Source organism: Epinephelus moara, chromosome 8 (assembly GCF_006386435.1).
Source record: "Epinephelus moara isolate mb chromosome 8, YSFRI_EMoa_1.0, whole genome shotgun sequence".
In the NCBI taxonomy this organism is placed as follows: Eukaryota; Metazoa; Chordata; class Actinopteri; order Perciformes; family Serranidae; genus Epinephelus; species Epinephelus moara.
In genome coordinates this window covers 21,852,911-21,870,904 of record NC_065513.1, presented here as the reverse complement: position 1 = coordinate 21,870,904, position 17,994 = coordinate 21,852,911, and the positions used below count along the sequence as shown (strand labels likewise).

General features: G+C 42.8%; 1 protein-coding gene across 1 annotated transcript in view; it reads left to right on the top strand.

Moving 5' to 3' along the window:
- Positions 1 to 17,994, top strand: part of ank1a (ankyrin 1, erythrocytic a) — a 56,875-nt gene that overhangs the window by 27,520 nt on the left and 11,361 nt on the right. The window contains exons 28-40 of the mRNA XM_050050138.1: positions 786 to 940; positions 1,034 to 1,245; positions 3,556 to 3,760; positions 4,014 to 4,110; positions 4,247 to 4,475; positions 4,572 to 4,700; positions 5,293 to 5,412; positions 6,196 to 6,280; positions 6,434 to 6,508; positions 6,826 to 6,957; positions 8,372 to 8,527; positions 15,595 to 16,237; positions 16,485 to 16,833. Coding sequence (XP_049906095.1) covers positions 786 to 940; positions 1,034 to 1,245; positions 3,556 to 3,760; positions 4,014 to 4,110; positions 4,247 to 4,475; positions 4,572 to 4,700; positions 5,293 to 5,412; positions 6,196 to 6,280; positions 6,434 to 6,508; positions 6,826 to 6,957; positions 8,372 to 8,527; positions 15,595 to 16,237; positions 16,485 to 16,833 — 2,587 coding nt within the window. The remainder of the gene's footprint in view (positions 1 to 785; positions 941 to 1,033; positions 1,246 to 3,555; positions 3,761 to 4,013; positions 4,111 to 4,246; positions 4,476 to 4,571; positions 4,701 to 5,292; positions 5,413 to 6,195; positions 6,281 to 6,433; positions 6,509 to 6,825; positions 6,958 to 8,371; positions 8,528 to 15,594; positions 16,238 to 16,484; positions 16,834 to 17,994) is intronic.

Sequence of the window (17,994 nt, the reverse complement as noted above, 5' to 3'; positions counted from 1 at the left end):
CTGCCCCCAGAGTCAAAACTAAACATGGAGAAGCAATGCTACGTTGATACAAACCACAAATATGTTACATTTGCATATTTCATATCACCATTTCTAAAGTGACACAGTATATGAGCTGACTTTGTCATCTGGAGGTGGAGGGGATGGTGGATGGCATGTCACTAGGGCAAGACACTTGCTGAGCTGCAGACTACTACAAACCACAACAAAACTGGTTGAGTCATTGCTCTGTTTTCAGCAGCTTTTTAGGCACCAAAGGTGGGTGTTTTGTAGTGACCCATTGCTGTTTCTCCAGTAGGAATCGTGCCTACAAGACTGAGTATTTCAAGCCAAAACAAGCTCTTACTAACTATAGCCAAGTGGTTTTTGTGCCTAAACCTGACCTGTTCACCACAGCATTGTTGAAACATAAAATGTCAACTTACACAACAATGTGCAAATATAACATCTCCGAGGATTGCAGACACATACAATGGCAAAAAAAAATTCTGACCACTGTCCACTGGAATGCTCTGTTTTTTTCAAATCAAGGCTGCTTACTGCTGCCTTTTATTAAATTTAAGTCCTGGTTAATTTCTTAGACTGCACTGTAACTTAAATTCTTGTATTTTATACCTGTTTTCTTCTTTTTTTTCCTTCTCTTTTGGCTCTGTAATGACTGTTTTTAATTGTAGTTAAACATCCCTTTGTAACGTGTTTCTTTTCCACTTCGTAGAGTTTTATGTATTTTGAATTGACTTGTTGTTCATGTATAATTCTGTGTGTTGTTCTGTGTTGTGTGGCAGACCGGTGATAGTGGAGATCCCCCACTTTGCCGCTCTCGGTCGAGGTGACCGGGAGCTTGTGGTGCTGAGGAGTGAGAACGGCTCAGTCTGGAAAGAACATCGCAATCGCTATGGTGATGAGGTGCTAGAAACAATCCTCAACGGGATGGATGAGGGTAAGAGTTTAAAAACTGGATCTCAGAATGACATCAAACATGTCACTGGGTGTTGTCACTTCCTGAGACTTAAACCCTCTCTTATCTCCTCAGAATTAGAAAGTCAAGAAGAGCTCGGGAAGAAGAGAATCCGTCGCATCATCTCCACCGACTTCCCCCTTTACTTTGCTGTCGTATCACGAGTCCAGCAAGAGAGCGACCTGATTGGACCGGAGGGAGGTTCGCTGACAAGTAAACTGGTGCCACTGGTCCAGGCCACATTTCCTGAGACAGCAGTCACCAAACGCGTCCGCCTGGGGCTGCAGGTGAGATAGGACGATGAGGAGAAGGAAGGAGAAGAAAGACAGAATCGTTAATGCCTGTGTTGCCTGAAAGAATAAAGCATGTTGGATGTACTTTGAATGATCTTGGAATGACCCGATCATATCAGCACTTGATGATTCTCGATTTAGTTTACTGTTTTGTTTTGTTGTTTGTTTTTTAAGTTTTGCTTTTCGCATTTTTAGAGGACCTTCTTATTTCACACAGTGCATGCACTTAGCACCTTTATTCAAGTTTGGATTGCTCATTTAGTGCTGATATGTTATTATTTGTTTTATCTTTATTCATTTCTTTCTCGCTAATGTATTTATGTCACTGGTCAAGCCCAGGATTTTCTATTATTAACACATTAATTTGAGATACCTAAGTACAGTTTGTCAAACATAATGAGAAATCTGCTTTAAACTTACTGTCCAGTGGTTTTGTCATCATAAATGTCTGGAGAATGTGCTAAAAGGTTTTATTTTTTAGAAGGAGTGAAGTGTCATCCCCTACAAAAAGGGGTGACTACTGAGCACCTGATCTTTAAACCTTTTAATATTAGATATTTTGCTGTTTGAAGCTTTTAGCTGCCTTCTGTGTGTACAGCTTCACTTTTCAGGTCTTGACATTTCTCAAACACACACACCAAAGACAGTGCCGCAGTACTCTGCCAAGCTAGTGTGAAAGTAGTGGTATTGTGTGAAACTAGACAAACTAAGGTATCCATTTGTACCCACAATGTAGGCATAGCTCGTCAGAAGTTGGGCTGCATAACACTCCAAATTTAGGCAGTTTTGGTAAGGGAACAACTGGCATGGCATTTTCAAAGGGGTTCCTTGAACTGTCACCTGAAGATATCTGAATGAAAACGGGTTTTGTGGGTATCCACCAGTCTCCCCTAAACTTGAGCAGGTTTGTTCCCAGTAAATGTTTTTTTTCCTTACAATGAATGTACTCCTTCAAATTAAAGCTGTATATTTGTCTTTTTAAGGAAAAGGACAACCAGCCATAATGAATCAGCTAAAATGTACACACAGATATATGACACATAAAAACAGGATTGTTGTGGAACTCAAAATGTTAACTGTACCAGTATTAGTCTATGCACATCAGATAATTGGTAATATTAACTGTAAAATAAGAAACCAAAGTATATCAGTATGTGAATCCCCTGCCCTAGCTTCCTCTTTCAAAATAAAACATCACATCAAAAAATTAATGAAACCATTTCACTGGACTGTTAGCTGCAAAATCAGAATCAGAACATTTGGGAATGGGATTTATTTATTTTTCCTATAATTTCAAACCTGTATTAAACAAAAGGTACATTAAATATCATCTTTCTTTCCTTCATAATTCTTTTCAGTTGATATATTTGGTATATAAATATGCACCATTCTCTCAGATTTGCTGACTTGGAATTTCAAGGCTCCATTTGTACAGAATTTCATTTTGCCAGGATAAATATATTCATGCAATCTGTTTACCAGTTTTATTCCAGCTCAAGACTGTAATTGCTAAATCTCTATTTTTGATAAAATAAAAATTATATTAAAAAACATATTTAAAATACTTTATGAATATGTAGTGAGAAACTTATGAATTTTAATTATCAAATGAAAACTTGTAATTCCAATGTCAGAATCTGTTTCAATAAACCAAAATGAAAGGTAGATACAGTATGAATGCACCTTCTGCTGTCCTTTAATTTATGTGAAGCTGAATATGTCTTGTAAACTAACATGCTACCACACATGCCGTAACCTCTGAGCTGAAAGTAGTGAATGTAACTGAATGTAAGTGAGATAGACGTGATTTAATTTTCTATTAACTACTTCATGATCTTTAAGAGCATATCTATTTAACTATATCATTGCTGTCGTGTCATGAATGGCCTTGTGAAAAACCACAGTGCCTTTTTCTTTGATATTGATTTTGTATTAATGACTGTAAAAGTTTCATGTTAACACACGTTGTTGCATTTTAAAATAAAAAGAGTTATTAAGTCCTACAACCAATTTGCTTATTTGTTTATTCACTGTGGACTTCTCTTTCTCTTTTTCTCTTCACCTTTAATTTTTCCCTATTTGGTTGTCTTTTCTTTTTGTTACCCTGTTTTTTCAATTCGTTGTCCCATCATCCATCAACCATTGTCTCATTCCACCTGTCATCCAACATATTTTTGTTTAACCTTCATTGTCCGTTCATATATTTCTCTCCTTGAATCATTTTCCCTTTTTTCTACATTATCATCAAACCTGTGCCCGTGTTACCGTGCACCCCCTCTCCCCACCATTTACTTTCAACCTCAGGCTCAGCCAGTTCCAGATGAGCTGGTTGCAAAGCTGCTGGGTAACCAGGCAAACTTTAGCCCTGTGGTGACTGTGGAGCCTCGGCGGCGCAAGTTCCACCGGCCCATCGGCCTGCGTATACCCCTGCCCCCGTCCTGGAGGGAAAGTCCCCGAGACTCTGGGGAGGGCGACACCACCAGTCTGCGTCTGCTTTGCTCTGTCATAGGTACTGCATGCCACCACTGGGAGTTGTGTGGGTGAGCGAGTCAGTGTGTGTGTTTGTGTGTGTGTGTCGACTGGAGCAGTTTCCTTCCAAGTCAAGGAAAGATTAATAGGGCAAAACTGCTGGTTTGAACTGGTGAAAGATGTCAGTGCCATAGTTGGATTAAAAAAGGTTATTACCATGAGATTTCTTCTTTATGACCTTTGCTGAAAGTGGGTTAACCAGTTTGCTGTGTCTCATACTGTCTGATTCTCAGGTGGCACAGCCCCAGCCCAATGGGAAGACATTACTGGCACCACCAAGCTTTTGTATGCTAAAGACTGCGCCAGTTTCACAACCAATGTTTCAGCACGGTTAGTTGAGTTGGCAACATACACATTAAAGCCATCATGCCATAAAGTTTAATGTAAGCCAAATTACATCATTCCAGCAAGCAGCTGGACTGATTTATGCACAGCGCCGTGATTACATGTTATTGTTTCCTCCCAGATTCTGGCTCGCAGACTGTCCTCGGACAGCTGAGGCCGTCTCTTTTGCCAACCTGCTCTATAGAGAACTGTCAGCGGTTCCCTACATGGCCAAGTTTGTGGTGTTTGCAAAGATGAATGAGCTGCGCGAGGGCCGCCTGCGCTGCTACTGCATGACCGACGATAAGATGGATAAAACCCTGGAACAACATGAGAACTTCACAGAGGTGGCTCGCAGCAGAGACATAGAGGTCAGTTTCAAGATCGAGACAAGGGCATTGCATCATACTGATGTGGTGGAATAGTTGTGTAGTGATGTACGCTCATGTCTGTGTCCCATCTCCTAGGTAATGGAGGGAATGCCGCTTCACCTGGAGTGTTCAGGAAATCTGGTGCCTGTGAGGAAGGCCACCCAGCAGCCTCGCTGCTTCAGCTTCCAGGCCTTCAGAGATAACCGACTTCCTGTGTCTGTCAAGGTATTACCATTTGTCTTTCTCTTACACTTTTTTCCCTTTTATCTTTGTCTCTCTCTCATTATTCATCCAGCTCTGTCTCCACTCTACATACATGAAGCTTTGCGTTAGTTCATGCAGGATGCGGACGTCATATGCCCCAGCTGTAAGCTTGCTGATTGGACCATTGCTTCTAATCAGTCACACACCAGTTACAGCTTATTCTCACAAGGCGGTCCATTTAAATATGGCCTCCTACACACTGATCCCTGCCACACACCGCTGCTGCTGCTGCTGCTGCTGGCAAAGCGTTGCCTCCTCCAGCCTCCACCTTCCTAATTCACAGTCCTAACATGGCTTAAAAGTTAAAAGGGTATTTTATGTCTTGCTTTGGGCCCACTCTTGTACACCCTGGAGGATTTTCTGCATTGCGCTCCCTGTACTGGTTTAGCATGCTGCTTGTCTGATCCAGGGAGCATGTTAAGAGTGGATCCATCAGAGCCATGTATAACTGTATTGCCATTTGTTGCAATAAATAGTTAAATCTATGGAGAGTGTTCCTGGCTGAACTGTATGAATGTGCCTTTATTGCTTTCCTTGTGTTTGTGTGTCTAAGGTGAGAGACAGCAGTAAAGAGCACACTGGATTTCTGTCTTTCCTGCGCAAGTCAACCAAGTATGAGGACAGTCAACATGTGCTCTGCAACCTCAACATAACCATGCCTCCATGTATCAAGGTAAAGCTCTCAACTTAACAAGACACATACAGTATTTTTAGTTGGGATGGGAGTTGTTTCGATACCAATACTGATACCAGTGTCAGAAATGCCTCCCGTCTTGCCTAAAAGCTGGATTGGGTATTGGCAAGTACACAAGTCTATGCATTGATCCAATACCACCTTATCCAATTTCTTTAAAGTAGTTTCACACCTGGATCAAATGGCAGTTTTCCCAGAAATCAGATCTTCTCAGCAACTCTAAGACAGTAGCCTGCACAGCAAGTTGCACTGTGCAGTCACTGGAGACTACTGTTTTACAGTGGCGAAGAAGAGTGGATTTCCAGGAAACAGTGAAACGTCAGCCATTATATAATAAAGGACAGAGTTGTGGTGTTCATTCTCTGCATGTATTTGTTCAGGTTTTACAAAGGGTTCAATCTGAGCAATGCCATGGGTTAGTAGCATACAGCTGTTTTTTTTTGTTTGTTTAGCCTATTTAACATAGAACATAAATTAGCTTAGTTTGCCACGGCAGCACGCTTTCGCAAGACAACTATTTTAAGTGCCAGTTTGTTGAAATCTATATATCAACAGCTTATGCAGACATTCACATGATTGGTATCGAATGAAGTAGAACAAAAAGGTACGCAGTTTAGGTACTCTGTGCTATCACTTTCACTTTAAGGGCACTGGTATTGGTAGTGGTGTCATTATTTTTTAACAATACCTAGTCTTTGTATTTAGTTCTAGTATTTTTCACTCAGATAACAGGCTTCATTGTTGTTTGCTTGTGACTGACAGATTGTTGGGAGTGAAGACCGGAGGCGAACCCTGACCCCCCTGGCTTTAAGAGAAAGATACAGTGCCCTAAATGAACCAGCTATGGGTATGAGGCTCTCACTCTCCCACTTATAAATGAAATAAATCTGCAGCTGTCTTCCTTATACAGAATCAATGAGTGTTGCATTGCAAGTAAAATCTCCACCTTAGCTCTAACAGAGTCTGATATTAAATAGTAAGTTTAATCTGGTTTGTGCAGCATCAATGAGCGCCATGGAGAGGACAGAGCTAAAGATGGCTGTGATTGCAGAGCAGTTGGGACTGAGCTGGGCTGGTGAGTGAACAAGAATATACCGAATCTGTTTTTATGTGTTGTTAACCATCCATGTTTGCCTTATGTCTGACAAGCTTGCCTAGCTCGCTGCTGATTAAGTTCTAACATGGCAACCAGCCAATGAAACTAATTATTTCCTGTTTTCCTGCCAAGAGCCGTAGCTGTTTGACAGACTATTCTGCCTCTTCTGGGTAGAGCCACTGTGAAGCAGAGAGCCATTTCAAGACTGTGTACACTATAACAGCATGACTCACAGGTGAAATGATGTAAATATTTCCCCCACTTAATTAAACTTCTCCGTCTCATTGTCTATACAGAGTTGGCACGTGAGCTTCAGCTCAGCGTGGATGACATCAATAAGATCCGTGTGGAGAATCCGAACTCGCTGCTGGAGCAGAGCTCTGCCCTGCTCAACCTGTGGGCCACCCGCGAGGGCAAGAGGGCCAAGAGTGAGTATATGATATCTGAGGCCCTCTCTACACATATACATATATTTTTTTAAATGAATATTTTCCTCCTCCATTTTTATGCCTCTGCGCCATCAACAGCCGTGGCCAAAGGCATTGTGTTTTCACGTGTTTTCACCATTCCATTCTCATGAACGTGATATCTCAAGAAAACTCAGGGAATTTCTTTAAATTTGACACAAAGGTCCTCTTGGACTTAAGGATGAACTGATTAAAATTTGTAGAGAACTTGTGTTCTGCAGTGATGCATCATCGTGGTGAAGAGAGAACTGAGCCGAAATGCGAAGCTTTCGATTTACTGGTCAATCTATGTCCCAACCCTCACCCATTGTCAAGAGCTATTGGTAATGACCGAAAGAATGAGGTTGCAGATACAGGTGGCCAAAATGAGGTTCCTAAGAAGGGTGGCTGGGCTCATCCTTAGAGAAAGGGTAAGGAGCTCAGACATCCGGATCCGGATGCCTCCTGGTAGAAGGCCCTGGGTCAGACCCAGAACACGCTGGAGGGATTACATATCTTGTCTGGCCTGGGAATGCCTCGGGGTCCCCCAGGAGGAGCTGAAAAGTGTTGCTGGGGAGAGGGACATCTGGGGTGCTTGTTCACCCTGCTGCCCCGCAATCCGGCTTCGAATAAGTGGTTGAAAATGGATGGATGATAGAATTTGTTGGTCGAAGGTCACTGTGACCTCCCAAAACAAATTTTAGAGATTTGATCAGACACTGAATTTGTGACTTATCTCGGATGCCCACTTTGAGACTATGCTGATTGTATCAATCTTCCATGCTACCAGGGGTAGGTAGGTGTATGTGAAGCATCTAAATTTTCAGAGACATGGATGCTTCACGCACATGTTATACATTGTTACTTGTAACAACTGGGTGCACATTCATTTAAGTTTCATAATGTCTGCTAGAAGTGGCCATGGTCTTGAGATAGACCCACATAGAGCTGCTCAGTACTAGTCAATAATATTTGCAGGTACACAGGGCTGAAACACATTCCCAAACCTTATCCCAGTTAATTCCAGAATTGTGTGTAGTGTTGCTGATAATATCAACTATTCGTTCCATACCGAGAAGGTTAAATTGTTCAAGTAGCCATGTTTTAAAATCTCTCAGTTTTAGTGACCTAAAACTCAGACTGCATGTGGACGAGAGGCCAAAAGATAGAGGAAAATATCAGTTTACAAAAATATCTGTATATGTGTAGACACGGCCTGAGATTGCTGAAAATGTCCCTCATCCCCTCATGTCTTTATCTACACTACTTTCTGCCTCTTCAGTCAAAGTCTGAATGATGTTGTAATGGTGTTGCTGTTTGTCCTGGGAATCCCCTTCCCCTCCTTCTCTTTTTTCCTTGTCTGCTTGTGTCTCTCCTTCACGCGTCTTAACTGCAGTGGAGAGCTTGTACGCAGCTCTGAAGAGTATCGACCGTATGGACATAGTCAACATGTTGGAGGGCCAGCCGCCTCAGCCCGCGAGACAAGGCTCCCGTGATCTCAGCAGACGCCGACACAACGACAGAGACAACCTCTCCCCTGGTATGACCAATGGTAAGCTCCCTCCCCACTACCCCCAATGCAGCCCTTTCCCCATGTTCCTTCTGCCTTGACCCTGAGCCATCTTTCCAATAAACGAACCTCCTCGCTCCCTTTAAATCCCCTGAAGGAAAAGTGAAGTGTGTTTCCCTCTAATTTCTGTCTGATGTCCCCGTGTCTTTCTTATTTAATCCCCCCCGTGATGCTGTTGTGTATGAAAGCTGCCACAAACGTCAAACTTTTGCAGGACTTTACCCCAGCAACATGCAGAGGGACTCAGGACACTCCTACTGTGCTACAGCCTCTGTAGTGCCTTTGGTTATACACTTCTCCTTGATTTTATTCAATATGTAGTAGAGTGAAAAAAAAGTATGACATGCTGAATCTCCAGAGTTTGCAAGCATCCCATTCCTGAACAGCCTCTGAGCAAAACACTCCACATAGAGATAAGTTAAGTATCATTCATAGTTATAATTTTATTAGCGTTATTATTGATGTTGTTTCTATTTTGTGCTCGCATGTTAAAGAATTAGACCAGCCAGAATTTAGAGTATTTAGAGTATAGATGGAATACATTTTAGAGTGATATTTTGTCTATAAAACAACACACTGTCATACATGATCGGCCCACGTAGATCATACTGTAAGTATAGCCTAGCTTAACTGACCTCCTTACCAATTGTCAGTCCTCAGTCTTTTACTCCTTTTCCTCATGGTTTCCTTCACACATGCATACCCTACATCTTATTGACTCCATTTTCACCTCTGGACTGGTGTGAGCTCCCCTTCCTACTGGACTGGCTTCTCCTCTCTGTATCCAGTGCAGATGATGAGTCAGTCTGACAGGCGACAGGTCCGATTCTGTGAAAACTGGAGCAATACTCAGAGATGTAACAATGCATAGAGTTACTGCCATGAGGGTCAAAGGGTGAAAAGGGAGATGTTCAGATCACAGCTGCAGTGAATCTGATAACCGTGTATCTGTCTTGTCTGTCTATCTGTCTCGCTACCTGCCCCCCAAAGGCCGTTCCTGCTTTGACGTTCTGCGTAAAAACCGTGGTGGTGCTTTAAATACCTGGATGTTGTGTCGTCTGCTAATCTCCCAGGGATCGCAGTGACGGGTTTTAAGAGGTTTATGATTTATTGTACGGATTAAGTAAAGGCACGCGCCCAAGTGGAGGACCAAAACTGACTATTTAGGCAAAAAATACATTAAGTAAATGAACAAAATGGAAAAAAAATCAGATCATCAGGCCACGTCCTTGACATAAATATTGTGGTGGACAGTGAAGGACAAAATAAAAAAAAAATTTAATAGTTTGTTTATGTCACAGAGTAATTCCTTCGTTTCATGGTAAACAAATAGTTTGACATTTTGGGGAATATGCTAATTCACTTTCTTGCTGAAGAAGATCGATACCACTGTCATGTCTGTGGGGTAAATATGAAGCTACTGCTTCTACAAGCAGCTGGTACGTTTAGCTTAGCATAAAGACTGGAAACTGTGGGAAAATATATTTGTCTGGGAGCAGTAACTTCCTGGAGTCTCAGCTGGTTTCTTAACCAGGCTAGCCAGGCTAGCTGCCTTCCACAGTTTCCAGTCTTTAAGCTAAGCTAACTGGCTGCTAGCGGTAGCTTTGTCCTCTAAAAGTAGGAGTTTCGAATTATCATTCAGAGTCCCCTCAGTTGACTGAGATTCCTTCAAGTTAAGCAGTCTTTTTTTGTTGTTGTTGTCAGTTAGTGTGCGGCTACATCTAGGGACATTTCGGTTCTCAAGATGTAGCTGCAGAGTGAGCGCTCCGTGCTTTTAAGCTGCTCTCAGGTACAGACAGCTGCGGACACAGACCCAGGGTGAGTCTGAGTGAGATGGAGGCAGCTGCCCAGAGGAGGAGAGGCTTTGAACTGTAAGGCTCTGAGACGTTATCTTCTGCCTTTTGCTTAGAGATGGTGAATTTACAGCTTACAGCTCACAGCAACTTAATATGAAACAGTCTCTGGTTTTGTTTGATATCTACTGTTGGCAAAATGTTTTCGACCCATTGTTAGCATAGTTGTTTATTAAGTGAATGTCACCGTCACACTGAACATTCAGCTGAACCCAGTTCAGACTGGAAAACTCTACATGATTAAAGGAAATGAACAGTACAAAATTCGTATTGAACAGCCAAATCTGAGTCGGGTACAGCCCTACTTCATATTTACTGCACAAATATAAGAGTGGCATCGATCTTCTCATCTCACCCATCTGCAACAAAAGCAAATAAGCGTATATCCCAAAATGTAGAACTGCTCCTTAAAGTCAGGTTCAGTCCTCCATATAAAAAAAGCCTGTGTAGAGTTTTTTTTTTTTTTTTTTTTTTACTTAAGATGTTTTACGGAAGAAGCTGACATCATATTTGCTAGAGTAGAAGAATCAGTTACGCTGCAGCCTTAATTCTATCTTTCTCTGTCTTCACCTGTCTTCCCCTCTTTTTGTCAAAACAATGTCTGTAGGATTTTACTTATCAGTTTTCCTTCATAGTTCCAGTGCACCTCTATTGTAGGTAAGCACATTTCGAAGGTTTATTCAAGATCATTTCCAGGTTAGGAAACAAAAAATAAAATATAGTCAGTCATGATAGACCTCTTCTTTTAGGCTTTTGCAAGAGGACATATAAATTTTCTCTGCCTGTGGCTGCATGGGGAGTAGTTTGAGTCTCTTTAGGGCTGTTGTTGAATATCCTTTTGGGAGCCCTGTTTTCATTTCCTGTGAATCTGTCCCTCTCTCTGTGTTTCTCTGGACATGTCATCTGCAGCCTAGCCGCCCTACTCTTCCTCCTTCTCACTCCTCTCCGAACTCTGACCTCATGCCGACCTCATGTTGACCTCTGACCCACATCTTTATCTTTATCTTTTTTTTGCGACTAGTTGTGCATTTTCTTTATTTTTGTGCTCTTGAAAACCCCACCTTTTTAAGTGTCCGCTCTGTGACCGATACCCCTCACACAGACTGTGTACTCAGCACCCACTGGGAGGGGGGAGGTGACCCTCGCTCTCTCTCGCTGTTTCTGTCTGTGACCATCACCCTATTTTATATTCCTCTTCCTCTCTTGCTACCCCTCTTTTCTATCTTTCCCACTCTGTCCTTTCCCTCTTTTCCCATCCCTTCTCCCCCTGCCCTCCTGCCTGTCTGCATGTGCATGAGACTGACTTTCATCGCTCATCTCCCCCTGTGTTTGCATGGAGACACTGGGACGAGGGGCAGGAGTAACACTGGCTTGTTGGAGATGACGACTCAAACGCTGCATTGGCACTTAATGCTGCTTGACCAACAGACACGTGTTCGTGCACGGCATGCATACTGAGAATGACCATACAGTCTGTCTCGTCCTCCTCAGTGATCTGTCCCAAGGGGGGTAAAAAAGGCCACAGACCTTTTTTTGTGAACTGTGACTTGCGTCTGCTCTGTTCATGTATGAATGTTGTGGTTGTTTTGTATGTCACTGATTTTCTGTAAATGGTCCATCTGATGGGTTATTTTGTGTGAAATATGTTTTTAATGTCTTTGTGAGTGTTGTCCGTGGGTCAATTTGTTATTGTTCCTCTGATTACTGTAAATGTGCTTATTGTTTAATGTAAACTCATTAATTTGTCTGTGTGAGTGAATCTGTGTGAGCGTCTTTATGTGTGTATACTCTGAGTGTTTTGTGTCCTCCATATATACATGTATCAGTGTTTAAGTGTCTGGACAAACTGTATTTCCTTTATATGTATTTTCACGTGAGCTTCACTGCTTTGTTTTTCTGTGTTTGTGTCTTTTATTTAGGGGGTCAGGTAGTCATTTTTCATATTTCACACTTGCCCATTTTCAGAATTTCTTTTTTTTTTCCACATCTCTTCCTTTCACCATCATTGCCTCGTCATCTAACATGGAGAGAGAGAGAACTGACAAACTCTTTCATTATCTAAATCATGGCAAGAAACAATTCTCATGTCGTAGTTTCTTTGTTGTCACCAGAAACTGATTCATAACACAGCTAGCAGGAAACTTGGAAAGTAAATGCGTATGCCAAGGCCAAACAGCCCTATTTTGCATTTTTAATGAAAGCGAAAAATAATTCATTTATCTACGCCATGATTTGGATTCACTCCAAAATTAAATGAATTCTTCCTTACACCCTTTCACCAAGTTTCATAAATGCTGGGCCGGTAGTTTTTCCTTAATCCTGCTGACAAACAAACAAACTGAACCAAAAGCACAACCTCCGCGGAGGAAATAAACTGCTTCAAGTCTTAAAATAGAAAATTTCATAAACACACCACACCTGAACTCGCACATCATTTACTTGCAAGCGAAATATGTGCAGGTAGTACAAAACTACAGTTGTTTTTTCCTCTAAAACAGACTTTGTCTTGTTCATCAGATACCGAACAGAGGTTTAATGACTCACATATTCATCTGCAAGTCATTCCTAATATGGTAAGCATTCCTAATTGTTTGAGGACTCACAGGAAAAATAGAAGATCAGTTGTTTTCAGTTAAATTTTGACATCATTGTGATTAGATTTTAGTGATATTGTTAAAACTATAAATGTATTTACTGCAGCTTATATTACTGAGAGATTTAAGCAGCATTTAAAGTGAAGCCAAGGACAATCAAGTGTTTGTGATTAGCCCTCCTAAGCTTTAAAGGTGCAATTTGTAATGCCTGGCCACATGCTCCAAACTGGGGGCAGCATTTCACTTTCAAGCCAACAAGTGCAAGCTCTTCTAGCTCTTTTAGTTTAGTAAACAAAATAAACTCATAAAATGTCAAGAGAGGAAATATTCTTAAACCTATTTTCCTTATTAAACTGAAAAATACAACTGTACACTTTCTCAAGTTTATTTCTTTTAGCAAACTAAGACTGATGTTAGCTTAAATGCCTTGTTAACTCATCCAAAAACACTGAATTCAAAAAAAAAAAAATTGGTTCATTTTTCGCCCTGTCTTCGTCTACACGCTGAGTAGGGGCTCTCCCTCGCTCTTTGGAGGCAGACCATTAAATCAGCAAAATTAAATGACAAGAGTCACCCAAAAAAACAACCTATGATGCACTCAGCCAGTCACCGATACCTGATATATTGGTCCGATCACTACAAGTCCTCTGGGCTGCTCAACTTCTTTGTCCTCTCATGTTGGACTGTGGGCAGACCACACGCCGCATGCTTCAACATTACCTCAAAACTGTTACCTCTTCACATTATGCTGATTTTGTATGTTTATTTTTTTAAAAATGTCTTAAACTGAAATTCTGACCAAATCTTCTACATTGCACCTTTAAAGGAACCTGACTCTGAATCTTCTGTTGTGGCCCAAATGAACAAGGAATTATTATTCTAAACGTATAATTAAATCCTTTCTCAGTTTCCTCATCATCTTCTCTGCTCTGGCAGTACAATAAGATATAAAGACTCTAGAGTCAAGGTCACTGCTGCTTTTACAGCTCTTTTTTTAAACCTCACATGGCAAAGCACTTTACTAAATATATACATATATATATATATATATATATTTCTTATCACTAGTTTCTATAGACAAGCAACAGCAGTTGAAGCTGAGAGACTGAGAGAAACAGCAGAAAGTAGGACGAGAGGTCCTTCTGGCCGCTTGGTGTCACAAATATCTCCTGCACTCTCAGCAGTACTCAACAGCAGCACTGCCAACAATGAATCAAGTTACACCCTGCAGTTCTGCACAGCTTCCTCAACACTATACACTATACACATACAGTCAGCCTCTCTCATGCAGGAGGTGAACCGTGTCCTCGTCTTGCTCTTATCCACATTCTGTATGCCCTGCAATACATCTCCTGTTTCATCCTGCATTTAATGTGCTTCCTGTGGTGTTACAGTCATAGTGCCACTCACACTTTGCTTTACCTACATTGCCATTCATCAGAATTTTTACATAAACTATTCATCTAATTTCCATGATAGTTAGTCATTTTCAGAGAAATTCATTTAGTATGAATCAAGACAGATACAAGGCAGTTTTTATGATTCTTCATAGTCTTTAACTGGATTTCTCTTCTTTTATGTGCAATATAAAGTTATTACCTCAAAAATAAAATCCTGCTGCTGTGACATCATGCTCTATCATGCCAGGTCTGCCTTTACACAAAAAATATATTGTTACAAAGGGTGTTGAGGACAGTTGAAGGAGTGACCTGAGTCCACAGCCCATTAGCAATGTGCGAAATTACAAATTGATTTGACTGCACTTGAAATACTTATTCAAATCTATGTTTGAGGCAGCAACCATGTGACTCTCACAACAGAAGGAAAATAAGTCTACTGTATGTGTTTGCATAAATGTCAGCAGTACTGTAGGATATATGTTTGTATGGTCTTGTTATATTGAATTCATTATAATAAATATGTATTAATGAGAGAGTGTGTGAAGTGAGGTGATGTGTGTGTGTGAGGAGAGAGTGAGATTGCCTGCGTGCATGCTATCCAGCTTGACAACGATATTAACCTGCCTGTTCTTTGAGTGGGTTTGAATGCATGCATATCTGAGTATGAGTGAATGCGTGTGACAGTATGAGAGAGTGAGCGAGGGTGTTAATGGCATGTGTATGTGTGATAAAGTGTGTGTCCCTGCTGGACAGGTGTGTGTCCTAGCCCCGGATTGGGGCAGAGGCATTAATTCCTGTCCGTTTCCCTGCAGGTGGCAGCCAGCAGAGCAGCATCAGTCACTGCTGGGTCAACCAAAGTGTCAGTCTCTCAGTCCGTCCGGCTGTGTCTGCTGCTGCTGCCGCTGCTGCTTTCGCCGTCAGCGCTGGCTGAACGAGCTTGACAAACCCTCTTCTAAAAGCTGCCCTTGCTCTCTTGTCCTGAGCTCCTTGCACCTTTTTTCTACCACCTATTGTCTTGGCCCTCCCCTCTCCCCTTCCCCATTCCTCCCATTTGTCCCTTCAGCCTCCTCTACTTCCCCCCTTGATGCCCACCTCCTGGGCAGGGGCACTTACCCCCTCCCGGGGTCCCGGTGCTGTGGGGGTGAGGTGGGGAGGGAGGCGGGGGGCCTGGTGTCAGTGTGCCTCTCTCTGTCTCGCTCCAGGTTATGGGCTCGCACAGGACGAGCTTCTCTCACCGGCCTCCATGCAGTACAGCCTGCCCTCCCCGCTGGGCGCTGAGCCTTACTGGCAGGAAGTCTCAAGTCTGGACTGTGCACCCATTGCCACCACAGAAGAAGACACCCTCATGGAGATGTCTGATGTGCAGGTGTGGCCCTCAGGCAACAGCCCGTCCCTGGTGCCCGTGGAGGACTCTTCGTTGGAGTGCAGCAATGCTGACGATTCAGAAGGTCTGCTGGGGTTGCCGTACGGAAGTCTGGGTCGGCCGGCTAGTCAGGCCAGCGCAGCCAGCGGAGGGGGTGGGGTGCTGAGTGGCTCCATTGAGCTTCCAGAAGACGATTCAGAGATGGGCGTTGACTCGCTCAGCACTGCCACGCCAGCTTCGCTTGGGGGCACCATTGCTGGGATGAATCTTAACGGGCTGAACAATGGTCAGGGGTCAGAGGCAAGTTCGGAGGTATCAGCACTCACCAGTACGACTGGTGGAGATGGAGCTGGAGGAGGAGGAGGAGGAGGAGGGACGGGCTCAGAGGAAGGGCTTTGTCTTGTTGCAGGACAGCAAAGGGTGTATGCTCGGCTGAGTGAGTCACCTGGTCTGAGCTGTGTTGCAGACCGGAATGGAGACAGGTGAGTCAGACCTCTGTCTGCCTCTCAGGTGACAAAGTTACAGTCTTACCAATAAAACAATAGATCTGTGCTAACATCTCATTAATCTTTACTGCATGTCAGTAAATGTCAGTGAAGAACTGTTTTTTTTTTTCTTTTTGCGGAGGAAATGACCACTAAGGATTTATGATAAGTTGTTTTACTTTCCTTGGAGTAAGCATGTACAGTGTGTGTACCATCTCCACATTGATCTGTTCTCTCCCTCCAGGTCAGGTAACAGTGGAAACGGAGGCAGTGGAGGCTCTTTCCTTTCCTACCTGCAGGAACAGACAGGCCCGGGGTGGATCCCTGTCACTGACCCTACACAGGCCTGGGTGGGCAGTCAGCCCAAACCCAGGCAGGCCATGGACACCATGATATCATCAGTATGTAACGCTGTGGATGGAGACCAGTCCCGTGTGTCCCAGGAAGCCTTGCTCCAGCCTGTGAGGGACATGGGGCACTCAGAGATCTTACGGGGCCACTTCAGAGGTACCCAGCCATTTGAGAAGGGTTTGGGCTTCCCGCACAGGGTACCAGAGCTGAGGGCCTGGGACGACGTGCGCCTGAAGGGCCAGGTGAGTGTGTTACTACACCCTTGAAAAATAAGAGGGATGTTTGTCCTGTATGATGGGTTATCACAGATATTGCACTTTGTAGAAAGTGATACATGTTGCACAGGCTTTCACTGTAAAAAGTGATAATGCAAATGATGCAAAGTCACCAATCCTCTAAACCTTTAAAGGTCCAGTGTGTAAGATTTAGTGGCATCTAGCTGTGGGATTGCAGAGCTGAAGCTTCTCCTGTGTGCCAAGCGTTTGGAAGAATTATGGTGGTCATCGCAAATGGTTTTATCTAGACCAAGTGTTTGATTAGTCCTTTCTGGACTACTGTAGAACATAATGGACTCTGTAGGCGAAGACCCACCGTGTATTGAGATATAAAGAGCCCATTCTAAGGTAACAAAGCACAACAATATTTAGTTTCAGGTGATTATAAACTAATGAAAACATAGTTTGAATATTGAATATTATATACCATTTCTGCCAATAGATGCCCCCTTAATCCTACCCACTGGACCTTTAATCAGCATTACATTATTCACGATAGAGCCACAAAACATACAACAAACTACACTACGAAGTCCCTTCATTACACTGCCTTTGCTTTTTTACACATTACTAAACAATGGCGGTAACATGCTGCCTCAGTGTGTAATTTTAGGTTGCATGACAGCATTCCAGAAGCAAAAGAGGCATGACGGGCGTGACACATTAGGGCTCATTTATGCTCAACATTAGATACGTATATGGACATGGGTGGAGTCTCCTGTCCATACTCTGTGTTCATTTCATCCGTATTTATACACATCTTCTTTAAACTTACAGATATGGACAGAACAGAGCAGTACCGCTGGAGATTGTTGAGACAGCGTAGTGTAAGTTAAAGGGATAGTGCACCCAAAAATGAAAATTCAGCCATTATCTACTCACCCATATGCCGACGGAGGCCCTGGTGAAGTTTTAGAGTCCTCACATCCCTTGCGGAGATCGGCGGGTGGAGCAGCCAGCACACCTAATGGCAGATGGCGCCCCAGACTAACGTCCAAGAACACAAAATTGAATCCACAAAGTATCTCCATACTGCTCATCCGTAGTGATCCAAGTGTGCTGCAGCCGCGACATAAAAAGTTGTTTCAAAAAACATCATATGAACTCTGTTTTTAGCCTCACTGTAGC